Below are 15,206 nucleotides of genomic sequence, written 5' to 3'. Positions count from 1 at the left end.
TGCTCCTTTTGTCCTGCTTTGAGAGGGTATACACTCACTTTCTCTCGGCTTGAGTATATTGCAATTCCTGGTGATTCAGAGTTTGTGGGACAAGAGCAGGCACTTTGTACTGGAGTTTTTGATAATTAAGAGGTAGAGGAATGAGGGCAGGGGCCAGGTTTTCAGGTAGTGATCCTTCCCATGCTACTCTTTTTGCTTCAGCCTCTGCCCTCCAATTTCCTTGAGTGACAGGGCTGTGACTTGTCTGGTGTCCCTTGCAGTGCATCACGGCCACTTTGATAGGCTCCCAAACTGCTTCTAGTAGTTCCAGAATCTGTGTGCCATATTTAATGCTCTTTCCTCTTGAGTTAATGAGTCCTTTTTGTTTGTATGGGGCTCCATGCACATACAAGGTAAGGAAGGCACATTTGAAGACTGTGGAGATGTTAACCTTAGCCCCAATCACAAGTTGTAGGGCTTGGATGAGGGAAATGAGTTTGGCTTTTTGTGCTGATGTGTTATCTGGGAGGTGCTGGGCCTCTACTGTGGTTTCAGAAGTTACTATAGTGTATCCTGCTCACCTGTCACTGCCCCTTAATAAAGCTACTCCCATCTGTGAAGAACTCCATGTTGGGATTTGGTAGTGGCCGGTCTTGGAGGTCCAGCTGGCAGGAATATACTTCTTGCAATGTTTCCAGGAAGTTATGGGTTGGAATTCCCGGCTCCACAGCTAGCAGGATAGCAGGATTTAGGGTTTTTACAAGTTCCAGTTGGATGGATGGATTTTTACATAATAGGGTTTGGTATTTAACCAGACAGTTGTTAGTTTAGTAGGCCAGTGTGTTCCTTTGGCTTCTAAGATTGTGAAATGATTTGATCTTGTTTTTCTGTCTCTCTTTGCTTCCTGTCCTGTGACTTCTGTGTATCTCCTCCCCATTCTGAACCACCTAATCCCTGCAAAGTTCTCCCCTCTGAGTCTCTCCACCTATGCCCAGGAGCCAAGTTTTGCTGTGTATACACTCCTGGGGTGGAACTTGTTGGAGAGAAGAAAGGATACAAAGCTCCTTTTTCTGTCCATATCCCAGGTATGATGGAAGTGAATGACAGATTCTTTGGTGTGGATGTGTGTAAGTGTGTGCATGCATGCACACATGTGAGTGCCACAAGGCAGGAAAGTGTATATAAAGTCCTGAACTTAGAACCAGAAAGCCTGATTTCAAGTTCTGGAAATGCCATAAACTGGCTGATCTTGGGCAAGTTACTTTCTCTGATACTTCATCTCAACTGCAAGATGAGAATGGAGGCCTTTGGTGACAGGAATAAATGAAAATATACAGGTGATATGCCTGCATGGTGGCTGGCCCATAGAAGGTAAGAAGTTTAATGTTGGACATTTCCAAATGCAGTGGACCATGGAAGGTGGATGCAGAGAGGAGTAGAAGAAAGCAAAAAGTGAACGCTTGGAAGAAAATGTCATGATGCAGGAGTTGGTTCACATGCTATAAAGTGAACGCTTTTCATTTATAATTTTAAAAATATGTATCTCTCTGGAAGGGTTTGGCTTCAGAATTTGCTGAGAGTTAGAAGACACCTTAGACATTAATTAAGCCCTTACTGTGTATCAGACATAGTGACAGCAAAGTGGTTGGTGTGAATTGTCTCACTAATCCTCTTGGAAGTCAGGGGTAGGCTTAAGTTCAGAGACACGAACGTTGTTCAAAGTTACCTAGCTGGTAGGTGGTGGAGTCAAAAGTCTCTGGGATCTGGACGCCCCTTACAATGCACTAAGTACATTGTCTCCATAAAATAAATGGCTTTTCCCATCCAGAGGCTTGAAAACAAAGGGCTATTGCAGGAATTTCTCAAATTTATTCTACAAACGTTTACCTGGGCATGTGGTCATAAGCCAAGCCTCCCCTCAAAGCCATGATATCAATTGCTTTCAAAACACCTTTTAGAGCACTTTAAAAAATTGTTCTTTAAAAATACTTCATAAGGTGTCATTAGACTGTAAGCTTTAAAAGGTGAAGACTCTTTCAGTCTAATTAATCTCCTCATTCTCAGTACCTAAAACCACAGCAGGCACATAATACATACACAATGTATGTGCTTGATGAATAAAAAAACATATTTTTCTATAATTCAGATATTTTGTGGGCAGACCGGCTTTTCTCTTCCAAACTTTCATCTCCTAGTTTCCTGCATAAAGGCAAAGAAGGAAAGAAACTAACATTTTGTTGAGTATCTATTATGTGTTGAGACTGTAAGGAGTAGAGAGACATGGATAGATAATATGAAGATATTCATATATATCTTTATCTCTATATACATGTTGATATAGAGTTAGATGATAAAGAAATTAGTATAGGTATAATTATATATATATATATATATACAAGTGTCATTTTAGATACATAGTTATATAGATAGAGGGATAGAAATAGATATAAATATAGATATAGATGTGGTAGATATAATTAGATAGAGGTATAGGTAGCATGGCAGATTGATAATATTAATAAATGCTAAAAAGAGATATTGATTATGTTTGTAAACTGGTCTGTTCCTCTGGGCATGATACCACATTGATTGTATTAAATTCAGAGGTTCCACTTTTTCTTTATTAAATCAAGATTAGGCCTTTGATTCAACCACATCATTAGGTCATGCAGGGTTGAGTTCCCACTTCCTTGATGGGCTATATAAATAGATGCTCAATCAGGAAAATAGAAGTAGGTACACAGAGAAGATACACAGAGGAAGAGAGCAAGCTCCATAGACCTGGCAGGTGCCCTGAGAAGAGAGAGGAACGATTCACCTGATAGTTTACAGCTGACCTTGTAAACAGACTGCAGCAGCTGAGCCAGGAAAGAAATGGCCCCAGGAAAAGAAAAGAGCCCTATGCCACCCTGTGTTTGAGATCAGAAGAAGCTGGACCAATGGAGCCTTAGGAAGGAAGAGGAAGACTGAACCCTCACAGATGTTGCAGGCCATCTTGCTTCAACACAGGGCAACAGCCATTTGATGAGAAAGTACCTGATATGGTACATTGAGTTGGACTCTTTAGGACATTGTGACTGTAAGACTCTACCCTGAATAAGTACCTTTTATAAAAGTCAACAGATTTCTGATACTTTGCAGCATCTCCACTTTGACTAATACAGGGAGATAAAAAGAAATAGAGGTGACAGAGATGATAGAGATAGAGATAGAGATGATCGAGCTATAGATACAGATGATAGAGATAGAGGTAAAGGTAGAGTTAGAGGTAGAGGTAGGGGTAGAGATAGAGGGAGAGAGAGAGACAGACATCTGCATTTAGTTCTCTTTTTACACTGTGAGATCAGGTATCAATGAAGAAGCTGGAGCCTGCAGTATCCACATTCAAGACCTTATTCCTGTTTGTTCTCTTCAGACTCTAACATCAAAGGTCTGGCAGCCATCCCTTTTGGTGAGGCTTAATTATTCAATGAGAGTTTCCCCAGAGAATGTGTTCACTAATGATAGCTCAGTTATCTTGGTCTTTTGCGTGTTTCATTTGTCTGTGCTGGCTCTGGGCTAAATGCTTTACATAGGATGTCATTCATTCCCACATCTCCAGGAAGCAGGTTTTGGTGAAGGAGCTGGAATTTGAGCCTGTGCTGTCTATCAACCTGAAGCCATGCTCTGAATGTTCCAGGTCCTCCTCATCTGGGCACTGCACTTGATCCGCTCATGTGATATCAATTAATTTGGAATTACAAGCACATATTGAAAAGAGAATGCTAAAATAATTGTCTCTTTATTTGATCAAGAGGGTTTAATGAATCCCCCCAATCATGTCTCCTTTCATTTTGGTCTTTAGTCAGTAATTAAGGAGTTGTTTGCATTCTTCTTGGGGAAAATAGTGAGTTGGTATTTTAAGGAAGATCCTTAGGCCATTAACACATCTGTGTATGAAAATAGCAAAAGTCTGCTAATCTCACTCTAAATTAGCTGTGTGTATGGAAGGAGATGTGATGGGAAAAAATATATAATGCAACAGGTCTGTTTTCTAGAACCATTTCTTCTATGGAACTTTCCTTGCAACCCTGGGGAAATCCCTGCCACTCCAGGGCTGTTGGCTTAGATCATGAAGTTCAAGCTCAAAAGTCCACAGGGACTGTGCAGGCACACTAAGCAGAGAAATAGGCAGAGTGCTGGGAACTGTGTCAAATTGGAGAACAGCCCTTGCAAATGAAGTATCATTTCTCAATTCTAGCCTGTTGATGCCTTTTGAAATAAAGGCGCAGTGTTGCCAGGTCCTCCAAGTTTTCATGAGAACTTTCAATTCGGAATTTTTAAAATAAATCTCTCATACTTTAAATGTTAATAAATCAATTTTTTTCTCCAAAACCTGAGTGCCAAATGGAACATGTCTGAGGGCCAGATCTGGGCAAGCTGATATCTTAGGGTCTTTCTAGCCCCAAAATGCTCTGATAAAATGAAAGATGGCCCTGTTGAATGTCAGGTACTAAAGAAGGGACATACTTTGGTTTCTATGGGAAAAGGATCAGTGCTGACAACTAATTTTTAAGGGCTGAACTTTTCATATCTCCCTCCTTTCTACCAGTAGAAATACACCCCAAGGTGTATTTAGCAGAGACTTACATATTAAAAATGTGTAGCAGAGTTCTGGTTAACATTCAAAATTTAATTATGGTTAGTTTTTCATGGGTCTAAATTGCTGAAAAGTAAACTGAGTCAAGTTTTATAAGTCTCTTCTGTGGATCTATTGTCAAACACAATCATCTTATTGGTCATGAGATGGAAGGGACTTAATGTGAACTTTGAGAAGGACATTAATATATAAGGGTTCTGCTCCTATAGTGGGGGCATTTGCCAGTATTTGTGGTGGCAAAGGGGTTTCATATCATGTGTCAATTCTAATGGATTTGTAATGGCTGCTTGGGGTCAAAATCCTGGGGGATGAATGCTCAACTCTGGACCAACTAACTTTGTCCAGAGGTGGATCATTTAATAAGATTACAGTTTCCATGGAAACCTCATGATTAGATTAAGGGAAGAGAAGTTTCCAAAGAAAGGGGAAGTTGGAGTAAAGGACATTCAGAATGATGAATTTCTACCACAAGGGGGGATGATCTCATGGCTTCCATCTGGACTTAACTCCTAGGGAGTACAGGAAAGGAAGACTCCTAGGAATGCATAAGTAATAACTAGCCCCTCGCCAGCATCTTCTGCCTCATGGTTTTCCAGTTAGAGAGATAGGAATGCAGTTCCACTTCACCAGGGATGCTCTTGGCTACACTTTACCATCTAAGGCCATAAATTGAGCCCTCAAGAGTCTGAGAAGGTGAAACAAAGCTAAAACTCTGAAAATTAACCATTTTATGGAGGAAATACCTAGTGTGCCACCAACCTATCAGCCATCTCTTCCCAAGGCAGGTGGTGACTGAGAATTCTGTTCTTGCTTCCTGAGGACTGCCCCATCATGCAGTGGCTGATGAGGTTCCAGGTTCTCCGGTGTATCCAAAAATCCTTCCATCGGTTCCACCCTGCCCCTCAGCACCTGCGCAGCCAGTGTTTATCAGAAGCCCCAAAGTGGAATGACTATGATAGGCCTGAAGAATTTAACTTTGCAAGGGATGTGCTGGACTACTGGAGTCAAATGGAGAAGGTGAGGGGGTATCTCTGATGGGGTTGGGGAACATGAGTGGCCTCACTGTCCTTATCTGAGGGTCACAGAACCAAGGACATCTTCTGCCTTAGCTTACCAGCATCATGGAAGAAACTTACACTTCAATTTGGCCACTTCTTCACTTCTCTGAGCCTCAATGTTTTGGTCTATGAAATGGGGATAATATAGGGTCATTGAGTAATTTCATTTAATAAACATGGTAACAGGTGAAAGTATTTAGTACTCAATTGGTGCTCCATAATTGTGACCAAGTGCAAAGTTCTAGTCACAGGGTCAGCAAATTTGTGTTAGCCTGAGTTCTCACCTTCAACTGATGGGACTGAGACTCGATCTGGACTTCATCTCATCAAACTTGGGCTTGACTTCTCAAGGTTCACCCAGAGGGAGGTATAGACCACCTGAATGTGTACATGAGCATCTGACTCATTTGTCCAAACCATGATTTCTTCCTTCCCTTGAAGATGGCAAGTCTAATTTGAGTCAACACCCTACTTAAACTTGGTCTCTCTAGGTTTTACATGTCTCTGCAGGAAACCCAAGAGCTTGGTTTATTTTTTCCCAAGGGACAGACTAGGAGATGAGCTGTGGTGACATGAGGGGTTCAGATATACAATAGGGATGTTTCTAGCTGTTAAGTTCCAGCCCACAATGCCTGCAGTATGAAAAGTGGCCCAGCATGCTCCTTGTACAGAAAGTTGCATACACCTGAGATGGAGGCGGAGCATTGTGTAATTTTTAAGTTTCACATAAACATATGTTCATATGTTACTAATTATTATTTAAGGCTTTTGTGCATTTCATGGGGGTTTTCTCCTCATTTCCTTCTTTCTCCTTCCTCTGAATTTTCAAACTAACCTCCAGAATAACAGAGCTTTCAGTCATAGAGGCCATCTTTTATGTGCCATGTCAAGCTTCTTGAATTTAATCTTCTGATCTAATGGGTGAGGGACCTGGGGTTCCAAGGGCTTAAGTAACCTTCTGGAAATCAAATACCTTGTATATGGAGGAACAGGATTTGGACCCAAGCTGTCTGATATAATGCATGTTACTAGCCACAGTGCTAAATGTTTTTTATTAAACCTGGTCTCACTTTATAATGATGTCAAAATGTCTCTGTGTTCAGAATATAAATTGGCATTTCTAATTGCCCAGAACAGCAATCTCGTTAAGGACTTTTGAACCATGAGATGGATTGGAGAGGGAGGATGACCAAGGAAGAGCCATCCTCCTTGCAAGTCTTATCTTCATAAAGTCCTTATTAGATGGTCATGCAGAGGCCCACAGTTTTAACCACCAAGTAAATAATTCTCCCCTGGGATGCCAGATTTTGTTAGTTTTTTAAATCATCTTTATCAGTCATTGTCAACCCCCCATATCTCCAAATCCACGCCCCAGCCTTCCCATCCCATTAGTGTTCCTTCTCAGCACTTCTGTTACACCAGTTTCAGCAATTCCATTGGCCTTGTTCATGATCAATAATTGCCATCATCACTTTCACACAGCAGTGATTTGCAAAGTGCCTGACACCTAGCAGTCCCTCAAGAAACATTCATGGAAGAAATAAATTTTGATACCTGCCTTACAAGCATCATAGATATTGATTCCAATAATGTGAAAGACCCTCCAGAGGTCATACCACTGCACTCCACTCCTGCTTTCTGTACCCCTCCTTTTACATTAATAAATGTCACACAGAAACTTGATCCTTGACCAAACTGACAACACAAGTGAAGTCACAACACATTGATGGGATTTGTTTTCACTCACCTTTCAACACATTTTACTTTTTTTTTTGCTGCTGTCAAAGAATTTTTACATAATAAAGCAAAGTACCTTGTGGGCCAATCCTTGGATGGGATACAGTCACTCATTCAGGCCACCAATTCATAACTCCTGTTTCTTCTTTTAAATTAAACCCTAGGCAGCTTCCTAGCATTTTACACTCAACTTCAATAGACTTCTGGAGCAGCCTCCCAAATCCACTCATGAGAGGTTGTGCTCATGCAAACAGTTGCCCATCCCATCTCTTAGAGGATGCATTTGTTCACTTAACACTCAGTGAGACTCTAACATGGGCCAAGTTCTAGTCTAGATGCTGGGAATGAAAAGTAAACAAAACAAATAATTCTACATTTTCCCTCTCATACAGTGTGATTCCCACTCCATGTCTTAGAAGAGGTGAATACAGCATCTGGGACATTCAGATATATTTATTTTGATAAAAATCAAGTCAGGAGCAAATACTCCCTACCAATCCTGGATGAAATTTAACACTAAACATTGCCATGTCAATATAGCCAAGTATGTATTGGCGGCAAAGCTTAAAAATCCAATAGCTGAACACCATTACCTAACTCTTTGCTTTATATTCTTGGTTCAAATAGATGAATATATGTGCTGCAAACACCTCATATTCCTTAGGATACAATAGTCATATCTACCTATGTTTCTTTGAGACGATGTGTCTGTTTTGTGTCTCCTGAATTTTATTTCACAACTTTACTTAAATCATTATTAGCAGTCATGGGATCAACACAATTTAAAAGGGTCCTCAGTTTCCTCTGAAGCAATAAGGCTTTTGTCCCAGCATCCCATAAGTGAATCCTCTATGGTGTTCACAAACGCTCTGTCTTTTATAATTCTAATATACATACAGTATCATTAGCATGAGAAAGTAAGCTCCTTGAGGTTGTGAAACTTTTATCAAAATGATAAAATGATTGAGTGTTGTATTCCCAGCATGGAAAACATGACTACTATATTAACTATTTATTGAATGAATCGAGACGCACACAGCAACACAACCTCATCAACTGAACAATATTCCTGCCTGGCCATGAAGTGATTGTCTATCTAGCAAAGAGCTATCTACTCTCTCCTGGAAGGGGTAAGCTCTTCCAGTGGCCAAAGACAGCTTTCCAGAGAACTTTCATGGTAGTAGTCTCTTGGAAATATGCACATGGGAATAAGGAAGTTTATCACAACTAAGCCTCGTGCAGTAAAGGAAACATGGTTCAGGAACTGGAAGCTGGCTTTGGGGGCTTCTTTTGTAAAATCAGATCTCATAATACTAAACACACATTCACTCCTGCATGGTGGCTGAGTATTTACTACCCCCTTGGAAAGCACCTGGCTTTTCAGCTTGCCCCAAAGAAATCTGAAGTCCTTTCTCATTTGTTACAAGCTTGATCCTTGTAGGCTCTGAGTTTACAACCTCTGGTGTAAAAATCAGATTATACCAATTTATCTAAATATTAATGGCATAATACATATTATTTACCAATTAAATATGAGCCAAAAAAATATTAACTTCCAGGTTTTACAATTATCTTCCTTGGTAAATTCTTTTATATTTCAAGTATCAATCAATGAGTTCATTCATGTGAATTGATTCTCCATGATTGTGTTTCCCAGTTTGACATATCATATTATGCCTTCTAAAAAATCTTTTTCTTTATTAGAGAAGTGGTGGGTTTATAGAGCAATCATGTAGAGAAAACAGGATTCCCATATACCACCCCATCACCACTCCTTGCTTTGGTGTGGAACACTCGGTACAATTGATGAGAGCAAATTTTTACAGTAATAATATTAATTAAAGTCCATGGTTTAACTTAGGGCTCACTGTATAGTTTAGTTCCATGAAATTTAAAAAAACTATTCTGTTACCATATATACAATCTAACATTTTCCCCTTTTAATCATGTTTCAGTGCTGTTGTGTTCACAATATTGTGATAACATCACCAACATGCATTGCCAAAACATTTCCATCATTCCAAACAGACTCCTGTACATTTTAAATCTTAACTTCCCATTCCCAATCCCCACCCTGTCCAGTAATTTATATTCTAGTTTCTTTTTTTTATTTTTTTTTCTTTTTTTAATGTTACATTAAAAAAATATGAGGTCTCCATATACCCCCATTCCCCTGCCCCCACTCCTCTCCCAAAAACAACAGCCTCCTCAATCATCATGAGACATTCATTGCATTTGGTGAATACATCTCTGAGCACCACTTATATTCTAGTTTCTGACTCTATAAGTTAGCTTATTTTAATTTTCAAATCAGTGAAATCATACAATATTTGTCCTTTTGTGTCTTATTTCACTCAACTTGATTTCTTCAAGGTTCATTATGTCACATGTATCAGAACTTCATTCCTTTTTACAGCTAAATAATATTCCATTGTGTGTGTATACCATTTTTTTAAATCCATTCTTCAGTTGATGGACACTTGTCTTGCTTCCATGTTTTGCATTTGTGAATATTGCCACTATGAATATCACATCCAAATATCTGTTCAAGGTCCTGCTTTCAGTCCTTTGGGGTATATACCTAGAAGTGGTATTGCCAGGTCATATGGCAATTCTATACTTAGCTTCCTGAGGAACTGCCAAACTGTCTTCCACAGTAGCTGCACCCGCAATGAGTAAGTGTTCTTATTTCTCTGCATCCACTTCAACACCTGATATTTTCCATTAGTTTGTGCTTTTTAAAATAAAATTTCATTGAAGTATATCATTCATACACCAATATACATAAACAATAAGTGTACAGTAAAAGTTGTGAACTTACAAAACAAACATATCATCATACAGGACTCCCATATATCACCCCCCCACTGACACCTTGCATTGTTGTGAAACATTTGTTACAAACTGTGAAAGTGCATCGTCAAAATATTATGACAAACTATTGCCCATGTCTTACATTTGTGGTATTTCCCCCAACCCACCCAATTACTAAAATCCTATATTGACATTATATATTCATTATAGTTCTTGAGAGAATGTTCTCGTATTTGTTCTGTTACCACAGTCCATTTTGCACCAGTGGATTCCCTGTGTTATACAGTCCCATGTTTTATACAGTCCATTCAAAGTGTACACTCAGTGGCCCTTATTTTCATCATAGAGTTGTGCTGCCATCACCTCAGTCAATTTTAGGCTGTTTTCATAACTCCAAAAGAAAAATCCCATACCTGCTTTTACCACCCTATTGTTGTGCCTCGGACTTGATATACCTTCTTTTCCATTGTTTCAAAAAATATTACATTACAGTTAACTATTGTCCATAAGTTACATTAGTTGTAATTTTCCCTTGCATCACCATATTGTTAGCACTTTGTCAAAGAAGAGCATTTTTATATTTACACTATTATCCTCAATCTTCATTCACCACCAAAATCACTGTTTTATACATTCCCTAGATTGTTCCATAGCTTCCTTTCAATTGACGTCTGTATCTGTTCTGCTAAGAAAGAGGAAGAAACTCTAAATGCTCTATAAAATCAGTTTTATTCAATTAAATGCATTTCAGGTCAGGTTATATCAGAGGTTATATCAAACACAACATCTGATATCTTATGAGGCCAGGAAGTCTCTCTGGTGGCCAATCAGAATCCCAATTGGAAAAACACAGTCCGGGGCAGAGTGTCCCCTCATAGGTGAGACTTCAACCCGCAGCTAAAAGGGGCCCTACTCTTATAAGAGACTAATCTGTGATATCAGGGTGGTCATGCAACTCATGCTTTGTCAGCACCCCCTGAAAACCAATGCCCCTCCAGGAGAGTGGCCAGTTCCCCCGAGGAGAGCCACCGTGCCCCAAAGTGCTCTATTCTATACATGAACAGGAACATGAAGGTTTTCAGCCTTTTGTTTTACAGGACATGTAAATGTCACATCTGATAACTTGTTCCTTTTAAACATTTCTCTTTTTTTTGGTTCCTAGCTGAGGGGGTTGTCTGCATAGTAGCATTACAACATGCCAAAGGATGATGGATAAGTTTATCATTCACGTTTCTAGGCTAAAACAGCAGACACTATTGATTAGAAAGCTTATGAATTCACAATTCTTAGTAATTTTCTTATAATGCATCAATGTCCAAAGACTACTCCTTTCAGCCACAATCACATTTATAAATCAGTAGTGTTGATTATATTCGCTATATTGTGTTACCATCAATTCTATTCATTTCCACTCTTATTAACCCTATTAAACATTCTACATTCATTATCTGCTCCCATTTTCAATGTACACTTTATCTCCTAGTAATGTATACTCTACAGCAGGGGTTCTAAACCAGGGGTCCATGAGCTTGAATTGAAATTCAAAACAAAACCTTATTCTTGTGGGAATGTTTTAGTGCAGGTGTGATATATTTTTAAAATAATACACAGTATAGTGTTGACTTAGTAAGGGGTCCATGGTTTTTACCTGACGGCCAAAGGAGTCTATGGAACAAAAAAGATTCATACTCCTGCTCTAGAATTTACCTCTGCGAGTTTACTCATTGTATTTAGTTCATATTAATGAGACCCTACAATACTTGTCCCTTTTTGTCTGGCTTATGTCAGTCAACATAACATCCTCAAGGTTAACCCATGTTATCATATGCAACCCAATTTGATTTTGTCTTAGAGCTGAGTAGTATTCCATTGTATGTATATACCACATTATCCATTCATCAATTGATGGACACTTAAATAAAGTGAAAAATGCTACTATGATGTGTGCAAATGTCAGTTAGTGTCTTTCCTTCAGTTCTTCTTGATTTATTCCTAGGAACAGGATTGCTGGATCATACAGCACTTCTGTAGTCTATAATGCTATATTAAACTTCCTGAGGTACTGCCAAACTGTCTTCCACAGAGGATGCACCATTCTATATTCCCACCAATAATGAAGGAATGTTCCTACCTATCCACATCCTCTCCAGCATTTGTAGTTTTCTGTCTCTTTTTTAAAATAATAGCCATTCTATATGGTGAAATCTTGTTGTAGTGTTGATCTGCATTTCCCTAATAGCTAGTGATGTTGAGCATTTCTTCATGTGCTTTTTGGGAATTTGTATTTCCTTTTTGAAAAATGTCTATTCAAGTTTTTTGCGCATTTCTCAAATTGGATTGTTTGTCTTTTAATTGTTGAGCTGTGTGATGTTTTTGTATATCATGGATAGTAAACTCTTATCAGATATATTATTGCCAAATATTTTCTCCCATTGAGTCAACTGTCCTTAGAGATGGAAAAGTTTTAAATTTTTATAAGGTCCCATATACCTATTTTTTTCTTTTATTACTTGTTCTTTGGGTTTCAAATCTAAGAAACCATTGCCTAACACAATGTCCTAAAGATGTTTCCCTATGTCTTCCTCCAGAAGTTTGATAATTTTTAGCTCTTTTATTTAGGGCTTTGATCCATTTTGAATTGATATTTTTATATGCTGTGATGTAGAGGTCCTCCTTCTCTGTCTCTCTGTCTCTCTGTCTCTCTGTCTGTCTCTTTCTTTTGAATAGAGATCCAGTGTTCCTAGCACCATTTGTTGAAGACACTATTCTTTCCCGATTGAGTGATGTTTGCCACCTTGTCAAAAATCAGTTGGCCATAAATGTGAGAGTTGATTTCTGAGCATTCAGTTTGATTCCATTGGTCATTCTGTCTGTCTTTATGTCAATACCATAATGTTTTAGTTACCATGGCTTTGTAATAAGTTCTAAGATTGGGAAGTGTGAGTCTTCCAACTTCTTTCTTCTTGTTCAAGATGGCTTTAGCTATTGGAGCCAACTTACCTTCCATATAAATTTGATGATTGACTTTTCCATTTCTGCAAAGATGGTTGTTGGAATTTTGATTGGGATTGCATTTAATCTATAAATTGCTTTGGGATAAATTGTATTGGCATCTTAACTATATTTAATCTTCCAATCCCTGAACATAAAATGGCTTTCCATTTATTAAAGTCCTCTTTCATTTCTTTTAGCAATGTTTTGTAGTTTTCTGTGTACAAGTCCTTTATATCATTGGTTAGATTTATTCCTAAATTCTTGATTCTTTTAGTTTCTATTGTGAATGGAACTTTTATTCTTGCATCTCATATTACATCTTGATCATTTAGTTGAGACTGTGAGAAGTAATCTTATTTCTTATCTACAACAATCTTCAAAAGGAATAATCTGCCATTTATAATTTTAGGTTATCTTTAAACCACTTTCTTTATAAATTGAACTGGTGGTCAATCTTATGTCTAGTCATATGTGAAATGGCTAGTTTAGACAGAATCTATATCCAGGAACATTTGATCTTTGCCCAATTTAAGAAACCAAATTATTCCTTCTCTAAAGAAATAAAAGCCAAAATCCATCTTTAGATTCAATTAAGTATTAGATTCCCTAACATTCCTTATTTATATCCCTGATTTGTTTTCTTATTGAGTCAATCAACAAATACTATTTGACAGGCATTCTTCTAAGTTTTTCCAGAAAGAATTTTAATGCTATTACTATTTTTAAAAAGGTATCAGTTTTCTAAGACAAACTCTTAACATACTATTGTAAATGTTAAAATTTTTAGACATAGCTTATTCTTATTGGAGAGGCAGCATGGTATAATGGTTAAGGTTATTGACTTTACAAGCTCATTGCCTAGTTTTAAATCCCAACACTGTGACATTGAAAAAATCGCTTCACTTTTCTATTTGTCCCAGAAAAGGAGAATAACAGTAATGCCTACCTCAGGGGATTTTTAAATATGGATTAAACTAATTAATAATCCTCAATTAGTAAAACACTTAGAACAATTACTGACCCTTAGAAAAGACCAAGGGAGTTTTGACACATAAGTAAATAAATACATGAACAAATAAATAAGCTATCTATGTGTTTAACATTTAGATTTTAAACTTGAACATTTATCCACACATAAAATGCAAACACAAAAATTTAACTATTATCATGTTTATTATCTGAGGAAAGGACTCCCACAAAATATCATCTGATAAAATGTAATCAATGTTTCATTTGCCTAGAAAAATGGCTTTAAGCTTTTCTGAATACAACAGCCTCCAATTTAGGAACACAAATCACTGTTCTTTCAAGGATATTGGTTACTTTTTGTTATATTTGATATATTTTATTACTTTTATTAAAGTTAATCTATATACATAGAGTGCATGTATTTGATCAATTTTTACATAGTAAGGAAATTTTTCATAGTGAACATGTCATAATCCAGAATAAGGAACAGAACATCACTAAGGCCCCCCAATCCCCTTTCAACTCCTTGCAGTTACTACTCTTACCACACAACTGCCTAGAGCAGTTTATTGCGCAGGCTTATTTCATCTCCTACTACATGGATTGCCTTTTAATGCACTTACTGGATCTCTTTAGGTAAACAGCATTTCTTAATGAATGTAATCTATTTTAGGATTTTTTGGGTTTTTACTATTAACACATTTTGTATCTTGGTTTAGACATTATTGCCTATTTGAAGATGCTTAAAATGCTCTCCTATGTTTTCCTTGAAATATTTTGTTTTATCTTATGTATTTAGACCTGCAACACTTTTGGAATTTATTTTTGTATGGTCTAAGGTAGGGATTTTCCATGAGATCTCCACTTGATCGAGCACCATTTATTGAAAATATCATCCTTTCCTTACCACACTGCAGCACTTCCTTTGTCATAAATCAAGTAACCATGTATATGGGAGTTTTTCAGTTTCTGAGCAATTTATTCGTTACATTGGTAGGTTTGTCTATCCTTATGCC

The 15,206-nt window shown here is 37.8% G+C and overlaps 1 protein-coding gene across 5 annotated transcripts in view; it reads left to right on the top strand.

The window, feature by feature from the left end:
- The first annotated feature begins 974 nt into the window (after positions 1-974).
- Positions 975-15,206, top strand: part of LOC101415550 (acyl-coenzyme A synthetase ACSM1, mitochondrial-like) — a 43,251-nt gene continuing 29,019 nt past the window's right edge. For 3 of the 5 annotated variants that reach the window (XM_058286350.2, XM_058286348.2, XM_058286349.2), the window contains exons 1-2: positions 975-1,064; positions 5,438-5,635. In XM_058286350.2, coding sequence (XP_058142333.1) covers positions 5,450-5,635 — 186 coding nt within the window. In that variant the 5' untranslated portion in view covers positions 975-1,064; positions 5,438-5,449. Of the gene's footprint in view, positions 1,065-1,184; positions 1,351-5,399; positions 5,636-15,206 lie in introns of those variants that run through there. The other 2 variants (XM_058286346.2, XM_058286347.2) reach the window with 2 other exon arrangements.

Source organism: Dasypus novemcinctus, chromosome 23 (assembly GCF_030445035.2).
Source record: "Dasypus novemcinctus isolate mDasNov1 chromosome 23, mDasNov1.1.hap2, whole genome shotgun sequence".
Classification (NCBI taxonomy): Eukaryota; Metazoa; Chordata; class Mammalia; order Cingulata; family Dasypodidae; genus Dasypus; species Dasypus novemcinctus.
The sequence above is the reverse complement of the archived record's forward strand: the minus strand, read 5'-3'. Positions and strand labels throughout refer to the sequence as shown.